The sequence below is a fragment of the Oncorhynchus masou genome, chromosome 28 (assembly GCF_036934945.1).
Source record: "Oncorhynchus masou masou isolate Uvic2021 chromosome 28, UVic_Omas_1.1, whole genome shotgun sequence".
Lineage (NCBI taxonomy): Eukaryota > Metazoa > Chordata > Actinopteri > Salmoniformes > Salmonidae > Oncorhynchus > Oncorhynchus masou.
The window spans coordinates 39316461-39332139 of record NC_088239.1 but is presented as its reverse complement, the minus strand read 5'-3'; the positions used below and the strand labels follow the sequence as shown (position 1 = coordinate 39332139).

At 40.7% G+C, this 15679-nt stretch overlaps 1 protein-coding gene across 1 annotated transcript in view; it reads right to left on the bottom strand.

The window, feature by feature from the left end:
• The window catches only part of col27a1a (collagen, type XXVII, alpha 1a), a 260653-nt gene that overhangs the window by 155524 nt on the left and 89450 nt on the right, over positions 1 to 15679 (bottom strand). The window contains exons 13-18 of the mRNA XM_064941974.1: positions 14895 to 14948; positions 8769 to 8813; positions 6740 to 6793; positions 6314 to 6358; positions 3349 to 3402; positions 3065 to 3118 (exon numbers count right to left, since the gene is read on the bottom strand). Coding sequence (XP_064798046.1) covers positions 3065 to 3118; positions 3349 to 3402; positions 6314 to 6358; positions 6740 to 6793; positions 8769 to 8813; positions 14895 to 14948 — 306 coding nt within the window. The remainder of the gene's footprint in view (positions 1 to 3064; positions 3119 to 3348; positions 3403 to 6313; positions 6359 to 6739; positions 6794 to 8768; positions 8814 to 14894; positions 14949 to 15679) is intronic.

Here is a 15679-nt window from a genome sequence, read left to right as displayed (position 1 = left end):
CACAACTAAAAAATTAAACAGATCATACAATATTTTAGACAATTATTTATGATATAGACTACTTTAAATGTCTTCTTCTCCAGAACCGCTCGACTGATCAGTGCCACATTTGGTACATGGCGTCTACGGATGCACATATTCAAAAAATATTTTCCAAGCCTCTTGCTCAAACAATATGCCCACAATAAGCCAATGTGCATGCATTAATGATTGTTCCTGTCCAACAGCCTCCAACAGCCCCCCCGTACGGCTAAACTTAACCATACTTTACAGATTAGCTAGACTCATAGCCCTTAGCATGTGTGCCAAATATCATCATTCGAAGTCAAACAGATCAATGGATATAAACATATAGAGATAGCAACATGTGCTTGTTATAGCGTCATCGTGTCATGGCCCCACCCTCCTAGGCCTCACCAGGAATTTGCCTTTTAATGTTGCCTTACGGAACAAAAGGAATAATTATAATCATTAAACATGCAAGCAGTGTTGACGGGGTTCAAGCTAGGTACTGTTACTCATTGTTGGTAACTGTTGAAGTGATTTGAGTAGTTGCTATAAGATGGCAAAAGTGTTAGTAGTACCTGAAGAGGTGTATCAGGCATATTGATAGTGTTTGACAATGAAATGTTTCACACTCAGAAAGTATTCAGACCCTTTAACATTTTCCCACATTTTGTTACATTACCGCCTTATGTTAAAAACAGATTTAAAAAAAAAAGTATTTTGATTTTTTTGCAAATTCATTAAATAAAAACCGGAAATATCACATTTACATGAGCATTCGGAACCCTTTACTCAGTACTTTGTTGAAGCACCTTTGACAGCAATTACATTCTCGAGCCTTCATGTTATGATGCTACAAGCTTGGCACACCTGTATTTGGGGAGTTTCAACCATTTCTTCTCTGCAGATCCTCTCAAGTTCTAACAGGTTGGATGGGGAGCGTCGCTGCACAGCTATTTTCAGGTCTCACCAGAGATGTTTGAACGGGTTCAAGTCCGGGCTCTGGCTGGGCCACTCAAAGATATTCAGAGGCTTGTCCCTAAGCCAATCATGTGTTGTCTTGGCTGTGTGATTATGGTCATTGTCCTGTAGGAAGGTGAACCTTTGCCCCAGTCTGAAGTCCTGAGCACTCTGGAGCAGGTTTTCATCAAGGATCTCTATATTTTGCTTTGTTCACCTTTCCCCTGACTGGTCTCCTACTCCCTGCCGCTGAAGAACACACCCACAACATGATGCTGCGACCACAATGCTTCACCGTAGGGATGTTATTGGCCAGGTGATGAGCGGTGCCTGGTTTCCTCCAGACGTGACGCTTGGCATCAGATCTTAGAATCTTGTTCTCATGGTCTGAGAGTCCTTTATGTGCTTTTTAGCAAACTCCAAGCAGGCTGTCATGTGCCTTTTACTGAGGAGTGGCTTCGGTCTGGCCAGTCTACAAAAAATGCCTGATTGGTGGAGTGCTGCAGAGATGGTTGTCCTTCTGCAAGGTTCTCCCATCTCCACAGAGGAACTCTGAAGCTTTGTCAGAGTGACCATTGGGTTCTTGATTTTTCTTCGAAGGGCCCTTCTCCCCCGATTTCTCAGTTTGGCCAGGCGGCCAGCTCTAGTCAGAGTCTTGATGGTTCCAAACTTCTTCCATTTAAGAATGATGGAGGCCACTGCGTTTTTGGGGACCTTCAATGCTGCAGAAAATTTTTGGTACCCTTTCCCAGACCTGTGCCTCGATACAATCATGTCTCGGAGCACTAAGGGGAAAGGGGGATACCTAGTCAGTTGTAAAACTGAATGCCTTCAACTGAAATGTTTCTTCTGCATTTAACCCAACCCCTCTGCGGACAATTCCTTCGACCTCATGGCTTTTTCTTTGTTCTGACATGCACTGTCAACTGTTGGACCTTATATAGACAGGTGTGTGCCTTTACAAATCATGTCCAAAAAATTGAATTTACCAAGGGTGGACTCAATGAAGTTGTAGAAACAGCTCAAGGATGATCAATGGAAACAGGATGCACCTGAGCTGAATTTAGATACTCATAGCAATGGGTCTGAATACTTATGTAAATAAGGTGTCGTTTTTTAAATTTTTAATACATTTGCAAAGATTTTTTTTAAATAGCTTTTGCTTTGTCATTATGGAGTATCGTGTGTAGATTGTTGAGGATTTATTTTATTTTATCCATTTTAGAGTAAGGCTGTAACGTAACAAAATGTGGAAAAAGTGAAGGGGTCTGAATACTTTCCGAATGCACTGTAGATTCATATTTGTGTTTGTGAAATGTTTTAATCGTGAAACACTATCAATACACCTGATGCACATCTTCAGGTACTACTCATAAACACTACTCATTACCCTGATGAAGACAGCTTGCCTGTCGAAACGTTGGACATTACATTTTTGCATCTGAGCTCATAGAGTGTGAGGCTCTTCTTTATTTTAAGTTTTCCACTCCGCTAGACAGCACCTCGCCTAAATAAGTGTGCGTTTCTTTTTCCTCTAGACTACTCATAAACACACACACACTGGCCCCACAGCGTGACCATCAGGACAAATTGAACACATCGCTCTAGGATGAGCTGCTTCTGTACTCCTTACCACGCTTGCCAAATATATGAACGCAACAAACAGATCATACAATATGCCTTAGAGGAATTTTGGACCAGCAACTAAAAGCCACGTTACAATTGACATTTACTGTTGCTGCATGATTATTTTCCTGCCAAATGTGGCAGTTGCTCAGTTGGTGGAGCATGGTTGTGGGTTGGACTCACACGGAGGACCAGTACGAGAAAGCATGAAAATGTATGCTCTCACTACTCTAAGTCCAACTGGACAAGAGTGTCTACTAAACCGTCATGTGAAACTGGCTTAAATTAAGATATGGCATCTCTATTTTGTTAATTAGCCCACTGTTAATAACATCTACAAGGAATGGTGCATATCACCAGTCAAGTTTTCAAGCTCGAGCACTTTCAGTACAGAGCAAAAATGGTGATGATGCATTTTGCATGGCCAAACTAAAATCCTTATCCCAATGCAATTCATAGCAGGAGAACTCACCTGAAGTCCTGGTTTTCCTCTGGTACCTGGCAATCCTGGAGTACCCTGAACACCCTGTTAGATACACAGACCCCAATGATTTTAGTAATCTCAGCAGCAACAGAACAACACTGAAAGCATTATATCCAATGAGATTGATGGGAACTTCACCAGCCGTTAGACATGCATGACTTTGGTTAACATCTCCAAGGCCAAGGCTCTGTGTGAGTGTGTACATTTGCTTGGGCAGTTGGAGGTCAGCAGAGAGGAAATTAAAGGGTTAACCTGGGGGGTTGGGGTTCTACCTTGTCTCCTTGGAACCCGATCATTCCCTGCTGTCCATGAAGCCCAATTTCACCCTAATGCGGTTGGAGGAAGTAAAAGAATGGAGGGGGAAAGAGAGAACACCATTAGCAAAAGGTGAAATGTCTGCGCTCTATTGCACACATTCAATTTACTACAAGACAATACTCATTATAACTTTGCAAAGATTAGCATTCATTCACTATACCCGCTCACTAGGGTTGGGTAGGTTACTTTCTAAATGTAATCTGTTACAGTTAGTAGTTAGCTGTCCAAAATTGTAATCAGTAACGTAACTTTTGGATAAACCACACTCAGTAATGAATTCTGATTACATTCAGTTACTTTTAGATTACTTTCCCCTTAAGAGGCATTAGAAGAAGACAAAAATGTTACCAATTGAACGACATCTATTGCAGGATAGATAAATGTTAAAGTTTACTTAGCTGGCCATATATGGATGTTACATTTCAATTTATGGTTGGTCAAGTAGGCTTCTTCTAACCCATCACTTTGTACTCCATATAATAATATGATTAAATTATATATTTACATTAAAAACTAAAGTCTATCAGAATTCCAGTCATTTCAATGAATGTTATATCCCTCTGAGTGGCGCAGTGGTCTAAGGCGTCACTACAGACCCTGGTTTGTTCCAAGACTGTCATAACCGACTGTGATTGGGAGTCCCATAGGGCGGCGCACAATTGGCCCAGTGTTGTCCGGGTTAGGGGAGAATTTGGCCGGGGTGAATAGGCCATCATTGTTAATAAGAATTTGCTCTTAACTTATTTGCCTACTTAAATAAAGGTAAACAAATGCATCTTCAAGAATAGGACTTTTCAGTGTTTGTTTACATATACAATGCTTACAAACATTTGAGAAAATCAAGCTTATATTTTGGGTTCTCTTGGAGTGTGACAGTTGAACGAAGCTCATAAAGTTATATACTTAAATAATCAATGGATATACAGTACAGTACCAGTCAAATGTTTTTCTTTATTTGTACTATTTTCTACATTGTAGAATAATAGTGAAGACATCAAAACTATGAAATAATACATATGGAATCATGTAGTAATCAAAAAAGTGTTAAACAAATCCAAATATATTTTAGATCCTTCAAAGTAGCTACCATTTGCCTTGATGACAGCTTTGCACACACTTGGCATTCTCTCAAACAACTTCACCTGGAATGCTTTTCCAACAGTCTTGAAAGTGTACCCATATATGCTGAGCATTTGTTGGCTGCTTTTTCTTCACTCTGTGTTCCAACTCATAACAAACCATCTCAATTGGGTTGAGGCCGGGTGATTGTGGAGGCCAAGCCATCTGATGCAGCACTCCATCACTCTGCTTCTTGGTTAAATAGCCCTTACACAGCCTGGAGGTGTGTTGGGTGAACAAATTATAGTCCCACTAAGTGCAAACCAGATGAGATGGCGTATTGCTGCAGAATGTTGTGTGATTTCATAGTTTTATTTCATAGTTTTGATGTCCTCACTATTATTCTACAATGTAGAAAATAGTCAAATTAAAGAAAAAAATGAGTTGGTGTCCAAACGTTTGACTGGTACTGTATATACACAGTATATCATTTTTAAATCCAAAAAATGGATGTAGAATCTACAGATTTCTCCTTTAAGTCGATCAAAAGTGTGCGAGATTGAGCATGTGTCCATTAGGCCTATGGATATATGTTTGTATTAGCTTGAATTAGATTGAGCAATAAAAGCCCCACTTTTATTCCATAGGCTGGGATCTGCACTATGCCACTGTTGCAAAAGCACATTTTTCATTGGCTGTCCACTGCTTTCAAAAACAATGACTGAAAGGTAGCTTAAACCTCTTGAATTCAACCATTATTGGGTTCAAATACACATTCAGATTTGTGAACAGCCATCCACAACAACCCCATTCCTTAAGGCGCAAATAGCTAAATGAGAGAGCAGCAGTGTGATTCACATCAATGCCCTATGTAGATATCAATAATAAGTGATATCCGTATCACCGTAGACTACACCACTGTCGACTCGCTCAAGTGGAACAAACATACATTTGCGCCTTATTTTAATGTTGATTTGAATGTCATTAAGAAAACAGAGCCGTGTCAAAGATTTTGAATTTAAAAGTAATAATCTAGTTTTTCAAAGTATCTGTAAAAGGATTACAATAATTTTGCTGGCAACGTAACGGATTACAGTTACCGTTTTTTGTAATCCCTTACATGTAATCCGTTACTCCCCAACCTGCCCATCACATCATACGTCAGCACAAATATATACAAAATACACCTGTTCCACGTGGTGCTGATGCAAATGAGTAAATGTATGGATGTAGTAACATCGATCTATCCATACATCCATACATATGTCTCTGACACTCAATTCAATAGATGAGTTCACCAGGGCATGTTTAAGCAATACGGCACGAGAGGGCTGTTCTTAGGCACGATGCAATGCGGATTGCCCTTAGCAGTGGTATATTGTCCATATATCACAAACCTGAGGTGCCTTAACATACTTAGAGCAGTAAAAATACATGTTTTGTCATACCCGTGGTATATTGGCTGTCAGCCAATCATCATTCAGCGATCAAACCGCCCAAATTAAGAACAAAAGAGAACAGGGAGGAGGGGAGTGTTGGATTCCTTGACTTACTGTATAATGGCCTACATTTATTCTACTTTATTAAGTTTATTTTTACAAGGACAATGGAGATTAATCAACATTTCTGTAAAAATGCCGGTTTTAACAATTTTGCATGTGTGACTACCAAAATATCAGTTTATCACCTTACATGCTAAGCTAAGGCAGCAAGTCTCAGTTGTACTTACACTAGGCCAGGGTTGTGTTCATTAGGCACTAAACAGAAGACAACTTAATTGTGTGTGTGTGTGGGGGGGGGGGTACATTATCCATCACATGCTGCTCAATCACAGGCCAATAACGGGAATATTCAGATCACCTTATCACCTTTCAGTCCTGGTTCTCCTGGGTTGCCGGACACCCCCTGCAAGAAACACACACATGTAGAGATTAGTACCAATCAAACTGTCCCCTTTCCTGTCTGGCCTGTCCCTTCCCAATAAATCAGTAACTTAGTATTATTCACTATATTATTGTGGAGCTGCACTGGTCAACAACTGCACTGACCGCTATAAACTGTTTGTTAAAGTTCCACACGGAGACATCTAATTAATTGGCAGTATTATTCCATATATATAGATAGGACAACAGTAACTCACTACTTTAACGGGAGCAGAAGCTCATATTTTACCAGATGTACAGTATACTACTACACTAGTGGTGTTATAAAGGAGTAAGGTAGGTGCAAAGGCCCTCTGTGTGTGTGTGTGTGTGTGTGTGTGTGTGTGTGTGTGTGTGAGATCACCTTCAGTCCATTGGGTCCTGGAAGGCCCATCTTCCCATTCGGTCCCATGTCACCCTGAGGGCAGAAAGAGAGAGACACAAAGCCATATTAATCTCCTGATAATCTGGTCTGTAAAAAGCCAATTTAACTAATGTTATTATGCGAGTTAAGTGGACAAGACTTTGAGCTAATGTGTTAAAGTGTGTTGACTCAACAAACTCTGCTTGAAGTGAGCTGAATTTGAAAAAGCTTTTTGAGTAAAATTACAAATTCATGTTTGCCTTTGGAAGGCAACACTGTATGCTTGTTCTGCTACAGTACATGTCAAAATGTTGAGAAAAGTCACAATCCCATTGCAGCTGGTTGCCTTACAATTGTTAATTTAATCAACAAACTCTACTCGAATTGAGCTTAATTTCAACAAGCCTGTTGTGTAAAATTACAATTGTAAATTACCCTGGCAGTTATTCTCAATGTAGGTTAGAGATAATAAAAATGTCAAATTGTTGGATATCCTCACTCTGACTGGATTCCAATAGGAATTACAAATTACTTTGCAAGCCAGCATAATGCAACTTTTAGACCACTGCTTTAGGGTGTACAGTAACTAGGCCCTCAAAGGCCATATGATATATGTTATATATTGTCATAAATACTTTAATTTTACACTGGGGAATATGCAAATCATGTTGAAAAAAATTCTCAAGATGAATTGAATGTTCACTCAACCTAAAATTCAAAGTTGAGTGAATATACAACTCAACTTGAGAATGTATGTTAGTTCAGCTATATGATATAAAACTCACAATCCTATCACAGCTGGTTGCCTTACAATTGTACGTTGAATCACCCCCCCCAAAAATGTACAATGTTGGTGACCTGGAATGCACCCCTTGAGGAAGGAAATCAGGAAGTGTTTCACAATTCAAAACACTGTCAAGTTTTACTCTTATGATAGTGAATATCTTCCAGCTAGTTCCTCCGTTCCTAGGTATAAGCACCAAAGACATAGATTGGGTGTATTGGGTTGGAGATTAATTTAATTACATTTTCATGCCTTTGAGAGCATGGCGTTAGCTGGATCTGTATGTGTGTGTGTGGCTGCGTGGGAATGCATGCTTTTTGAGTTTCATTCAGTTCGGATTCAGAACTGGGTGTCCCAGAAGAGAAGAATATTACTTTCCTTCTCTCCAGTGTGTGTTCAAGTTTGTTCAAATTGGAGACATTATCCAAGTCTTTGATGGTCATTATAAAGGAAACAAAGGAGTCTTATTAGAAAGAATCCTGTGCTAGATTGAAGGCCTGCAGATAATGTTGATCTATGAGCATTCAAACACTAGCAAATGGGCCACAGCAACTGTCACAGACTGGATCCCAAATGGTGGGGTGGGGTGTCGGATCACAAATGGCAGTTGTATATTTACAAGCAAACAGAGATGTGGTTTGGTGGCAGAGGAAAGGGCTGCTGTGTTTACCACCAGGATCAGGTGAATGCCTAGTCAGACTGAGACTAAGGGCAGAGCTGTAATTAGAGGACCACAGCATTTCCAATGATAGGCCTGCTGGTGGCTGAGGATAGAGTAGGGGGGCTGCATGGAACAAAGCGGGCGGGAGAAAACTAGGGAAACGTTATAGTCAGAGGCAATTTCTGTGTGCTGTTTGGAGTGTCATTTATAGATCCCAGGCAGGATAAAGGAAGGGAAGGCCATTCTGTCACAGGGCTTCTGAGATGCCTTTGGGTCGTGTCGTGTGGCCAGCACAAAGCCACCCCACGGGGCACAGATGTCAATTCAAAGTGGAAACAACGTTGATTCAACCAGTGTGTGCCCAGTGGTAAAATATGGGCCAGGCAGTAAGTCATTCTGAACATATCCAACAAATTAAAAAGACTTACAGTACATTAAACGGCTTTCCATGCCTTTGAAGATATGGTCTTCAAAGCCAGTGTTGGGTGGAAATGGATGTTGACACCCGTGCACACAAACCAATAAAACAAACATAGAAATGGTGTACACAGAAGCAAACAGAGGCACAGACAGTTTATACTTACAATAAGTCCAAGAACTCCATTAGGACCATGGGCTCCAAGCAAACCCTTGGAGAGGAAAGAGGAAGAGAGGAAGTGTGATTGTGAGAGCGCTAGAGAGAGAACAGGTTTCTGGGGTTATATGCTGGATCCATCTGTAAATAGCCCACCGGATCTGCTCTTTTGCACACCAGTAGCTCTACTTGCACATCATCATTTGCTCATTTATCGCTCCAGGGTTAATCTGCTAAATTGTAATTACTTCGCTACTATGGCCTATTTATTGCCAACCTCACGGCATTTGCACACACTGGATATAGACTTAATTTTTTTCTATTGTGTTATTGACTGTACGCTTGTTAATTCCATGTGTAACTGTGTTGTTGTTTGTGTCACACTGCTTTGCTTTATCTTGGCCAGGTCGCAGTTGTCAATGAGAACTTGTTCTCAACTAGCTTACCTGGTTAAATAAAGGTGAAAAAAATGTAAAAATGTTTTTAACAAACACGCTCAGAAGAGTGTTTAGTGAAGACTAAGGAAGGGGGTGGTGGGGGACATTTGTGTGTGTGCGAGTGTGAGTGTATGCATGTGTGAGAGAATGTGAATTGGGAGCTAGGCCCCCTGTCCGTCCTGCTGCAGTTTATGTAATCTCCAGGTTCCATCTTCCCTGGCAATGCAAGAAGAGAACAGTTGCAGCGACACAGAGATAAGTTTGTTGACCCCCTGCCTCGCCCCCTCTGCTACGTGCCATGCCCATTGCCTCCTGCCTTGCAGCCCATGATCAAAGCATCACTTTATTCTCCTCTTCTTTTTCTGAAGAGAGGAGAGATGGAGGCTAGCCTCACAGGAAGTCAAGAAACTCAAACGAGCTAAATTCCTTTTTCCAGGGGAAAAGTGAAAATAAAGTCAAGTGAAAAGATAGAGGGACATGATCTGTGGAGATCCGCCCACCGGCCATTATTTCAGCTTTCATCAGCCAATCTGAGGTTGTTGTTGCATTCACCTTCCAATAGCAATAGCCTGACAGTTATTGTCACCCTTAATAAAGATGAGCAAAAAAGACTGTATAAAATAAATAATGCAAATACTGAGCGATACTGAACAAAAGTATAAACGCAACATGCAACAATTTCAAAGATTTTACTGCATTACAGTTCATAAGGAAATCTGTCAGTTGAAATAAATTAATTATGCCCTAATCTATGGATTTCATATGAGTGCGTATACAGATACTTTGTGTGACCACCATGTGCCTCAAGCAGCGCAACATCTCCTTCTATTAGAGTTGATCAGGCTGTGGCTTGGGGAATGTTGTCCCACTACTCTTCAATAGCTGTGTGAAGTTGCTGGATATTGTTGGGAATTGGAACATGCTGTCGTGCACGTCGATCCAGAGCATTACACATATGCTCAATGGGTGACATGTACAGTATGGTGAGCATGGGATGTGCATCATACTGAAACATGAGTTGATGGTGGCGGATAAATGGCATGAAAAATGGGCCACAGGATCTCGTCAAGGTATCTCTGTCATGCCCTGACCTTAGAGAGCCTTTTTATTTCTCTATTTGGTTCGGTTGGGGTGTGATTTGGGTGGGCATTCTAGTTTTTCTATTTCTTTGTTTGCCGGGTAGGGTTCCCAATCAGAGGCAGCTGTCTATCGTCGTCTCCGATTGGGGATCATACTTTGGCAGCCTTTTTCCACCTTTAGATTGTGGGATCTTTTTTGTGTGCAGTTGCTTTCTGCACTGCATGTAGCGTTACGTTCATTTTTGTATTGTTTTTCGGTGTCATTTAAATAAAAGAAAATGTACGCCTACGCCTTGTGCACAAATTGAGATAAATAATTTGTGATCTTTTATTTCAGCTCATGAAACATGAGACCCAAACTTTACATGTTGCATTTATATTTAAGTTAATTGTATATTGTATGCATTTGTTTTTTTGGGAGGATATTATTTTATACTAATACAAATTGCTCCTTGAAAGAGATTGTTTGACAACTAATACTTTTTTTTAAAGATATGGTTGAAAATTATTGGCACCTCTAAAGATTCTTATAAAAACTAATAAAATGTAATCTGCATAAACATTTACTTTTTTAAAGTAACTGCCCAGTCTTTTCAGATTTTTATGAAATAGGACCTATAATTACTTACAATATGAGTGAAATGGTTTTCCTTCCAAAAAACTGTATGTTAAAAAGCAGCTTTTCTGTGTTGGAATGGTGTGGGTGTAACCCAACAACTGAATGTTGTGAGCATCAGTGATGTGCGGGCCAGAAAAGTCATGTTTGGAAAATATTTGGTAAAGTGGTAAAAGAGGATGATAGCAGTGTCGGCTGTTACTGTGATGACTGAGGCACTATACATATTCCACTGTCACAAAATGGGACTTCAAATAGGTCTACGGCATATCAAGGGAAATGTAGCCTACTGTTTATATGTGTTAAATGGAAACTGAAGTTTTTTGGCAAACTCCAAAGTCCTCTGATAATACTAGTCCCATGAGAATCGACATCCCTGTGATTTGAGAGAAATGTCTGAGTTTGACAGGTGTTGCTCGCAGTTTGAGCAAGAAAACAATAACTGATTGAACTAAGTGCTGCTCATAGCCTATATATGAAGGCCCTACATGTATCAACTTTCACAGTGAATGCTTTTGTGCGAATGTATTGAACATCGCAAAAGCATCATAAACATCATAAACATCTCCGTTCCTGATGTTAGCAAACAACAAGTAAACATTCACAAAGCCGCGGGGCCAGACGGATTACCAGGACGTGTACTCAGAGCATGTGCGGAACAACTGGCAAGTGTCTTCACTGACATTTTCAACCTTTCCCTTACAGAGTCTGTAATAGCAACATGTTTCAAGCAGACCACCATAGTACCTGTGCCCAAGAAAGCGAACGTAATCTGCCTAAATGGCTACCACCCCGTAGCACTCACATTGGTAGCCATGAAGTGCTTTGAAAGGCTGGTCATGACTCACATAAACACCATCATCCGGAAACCCTCAACCCACTCCAATGCGCATACTGCCTCAACATATTCACAGATGGCGCAATCTCAATCACACTCCACACTGCCCTTTCCCACCTGTACAAAAGGAATGCCTAAATGAGAATGCTGTTCATTGACTACAGCTCAGTGTTATAGTGCCCTCAAAGCTCATCACTAAGCTAAGGACCCTGGGCCCCTATATACCTCCTTCTGCAACTGGATCCTGGACTTCCTGACGGGCCGCCACCAGGTAGTCAGGGTAGGCAACAACACATCTGCCATGCAGATCCTCAAAATGGGGGTCCCTCAGGGATGTGTGCCTATTCCCCTCCTGTATTCCCTGTTCACCCACGACTGCGTGGCCAAACACGACTCCAACACCATCATCAGGTTTGCTGACGACACAGTGGTAGGCCTGATCCCCGACAACAGTGAGCCAGCCTATAGGGAGGAGGTCAGAGACCTGGCAGTGTAGTGCCAGGACAACAACATCTCCCTCAATGTGAGCAAGACAAAGGAGCTGATTGTGGACTACAGGAAAAGGAGGGTCGAACAGGCCCCCATTAACATTGACGGGCCTGTAGTGGAGAGGGTCAAGAGTTAAGTTCCTTGGTGTCCGCATCACCAACAAACTATCATGGTCCAAACACACCAAGACAGTCTTGAAGAGGGCACAACAACTGAAAAGATTTGGCATGGGTCCCCAGATCTTAAAACAGTTCTACAGCTGCACCATCGAGAGCATCCTGACTGGTTGCATCGCTGCCTGGCATGGCAACTGCTCGCCATTAGACATGCACCTGTCTGGGGAGTGGGCATGTCTGTTTATTTTTGGGCAATGGCAAATTAGTAAACATTTCTGTAGAGGTGTGGCAAGAATGTTTTAATCGTTCATAGTTATTTAAAAACAAAGTAAGAATGCATGTCACCTATATGAGTTACAAACTCTGGCTGGAAATTCTGCAAGATTGATTGTCTATTGAACAATTTAAAAAGTAAATACTGCCTACAGCCCACACTTCTATGCAAAATAATTGTTGTTGAATATTTTGTTTATTAATACATGATTGTGATCTCTTGCCTTGGTATAGGTTCTGAGATTAAATGGGCTAAGACATTACACTCCTATGGCCCAGCAATACTATAGTACAGCCTACCCATACTGTCAAATATTTTAAATAGGCTACCACTTACCGGTCTATTTACCTCCGAGAATGTTTGGCTATTGAATGACTGATGGATAAATGCCTAATAGGCCTATTTGTTGTGTAGTGGGAAAACCAGTCACGTCAGAATAGTAGAGACATTCCCTGCAATACGATTATGATTTAGGCCTAATGCAAAAGCTAATAAATATATGCAATCTTCTTACCAATGGCAAATGTATCTGTTTTATCATTAGGCTTACGTTTTAAACTCCCACACCAGTAGCACTTTTTCGAACTGAAATACGATGGCCAGAGGTCACCCATGATGTTGCACACAGATTTAAGTCAATAAGTCATTGTTTTAGTCAATGTATTATATATTTGGGCTTGTAGTGACAAACCCAAACCTCCCACTTCATGGGAATCCATGTGAATGCAGTGTTTTTTCCTATGACAAACAAATTATTTTTCAGCCTACGTTTCGTTTCTGGGTTTTATTTGATTACTAATCAGAAACAGATGCAAAGTTATTAATTTTTGCAAAGGACATGAGCCAAACAGCCTTGTGGAGCATGCAAGGTTAAGAGTATTTTTTGTGCTCATGCACCTTTGATAAATGAGGTGTCCGGGGCCCTTGTTATGTTCAGCAGCTTCATGAACTTCAAGTACCAGGACATTTTGCTAAAAACCTGGTTGCCTCTGCCAGGATACTGAAACTTGGCTGCAAGTGGAACTTCCAGCAAGACAATGACCCCACGCACACATCAAAATCCACAAAAAACGGGTTCATTTACTACAAAATCAACATTTTGCAATGGTCATTTCAGTGTCTGGACACCCCTTCAAATTAGTGAATGTAGCTATTTCAGCCTGAAATGTTGCAAACAGATGTATAAAAGAAAGCACACAACAATGCAATCTCCATAGACAAACACTGGCAGTGCAGTAGAATGGCCTTACTGAAGAGCTCCATGACTTTCAACAAGCCAGTTTGTCAGATTTCTGCCCTTCTAGAACTGCAGAACTGATCGTCGAGAGTTTCATGAAATGGATTTCCATGGCCAGACAGCTGCACAAAAGCCTAAAATCAGCATGCACAATGCCAAGCATTGGCTGCAGTGGTGAAAAGCTCTCCGCCATTGGACTCTGGAGTATGGGAAACGTGTTCAATGGATGAATCACTCTTAACCATCTGGTAGTCCAACAGATTAATCTGGGTTTGGCGGATGCCATGAGAACACTACCTGCCCGAATGCATAGTGCCAGTTGTAATAATGGTCTGGGGCTGTTTTTCATGGTTTGGTCAAGCCCCTTTGTTCGAAGGGAAATCTTAACGCTACAGCATACAATGACATTCTAGACAATTCTGTGCTTCCAACTGCAAATACCTGTTCAGGAGTGTTATAGCTTGGGAGTAGAAGCTATTTAGGAACCTCTTGGCGCTCCAGTACCGCTTGCCATGAGGTAGCAGAGAGAACAGTCTATGACTAGGGTGGCTGGAGTCTGACACTTTTTAGGGCCTTTGATGCCAATGAAAATAAAATCTATAATACAAAGAACAGTGAAAAAATGCAATATCATAAACCTTGTCTGTCCATCTGTATGTCCAAAAAGTACTTACAAACAAAACAGTCAATCTCTTGGATCCTTTGTGGTCAGAGAGGATTTTCTTATCATTGTTGAAAAGTATCACAGTCCACATTCCCACTGAGTGAAAAGCCAGGAGAAGAGTGTGTATGGGAGTGTGTGTGTGGATGGTGTGGTGAGTTAAGTGCTCTTAAAGACTTCACTCCATTACACAGGTGAGAATGAGATAAATAGAAAAGTATTTCACTGGGAAAGAGGGGATGTGGTTGTGTGCTATGTAGGACAGTGCCTGTGGAGGTTTTACATCTTTCTACATAGTGATGTGGAGTAAAGTAATATAGTATGCCTAGATAGAAACTGTATGGACCAATGTTGTGTGTGTGCATGTTTGTTCACGAAAGGTCACTTACTGGGTCCCCGTCTGGTCCTGGTGGTCCTCTTTCACCAAAGTCTCCAGGAAACCCCTAGAGAGAGAGCAGCTTTAAAGCGACAATCTGCGATTGGTACATCCATTTGTACTAATGCATAGTAGTTCTACTAATCACAGTAGTTAAATTTTTACTACTGCACAGTATCACCAGGTCTGATTTAAAGAAAGTAAGAATGCTACTGCTAGTCTGGTCCCAGACCTACATGTGCTCCAATGGTCAGAGCAGATGGCAGAGGAGTTGACTAAAGCACATACAGATCTGGGACCAGGCTAACTTTGACCCTGATGCTAATGCTGTTCAGAAATAAAAAAACAAAGCTTAAGTGTCTGTTTTACATGAAGACATCATCCCAATCTTTGTTTGCGATTTTATTTTTTATTCACTCTAGAAAAAACCTTGTGCTAGTACAATGCGTGCTAAATCATGTTTTATATCTACAATGGGCTATCATACTACAGAGTTTAAAACTTTTGCATTCTACAGTATATTTCACATTCAAACTCAATTTCTCTTACAATTATTAATTTCAGGTCAGAAATCATTCTGCCTTTAGATTATTATTACACAATACACTTTCATTTTAGACACAGCAAAGCCATTGCAGTAATTGTATTGCTTCTAGTAATTGTAACATAAGTGATATATAACATGATATATTACATTCATAAACACTAATTTATACAGGTCTTCCGTCTGCACCACACAATACTACACCAGAGGCTAAGTAAACTCACTGAATAAATGAAGCCCAAAAATGTCATCTT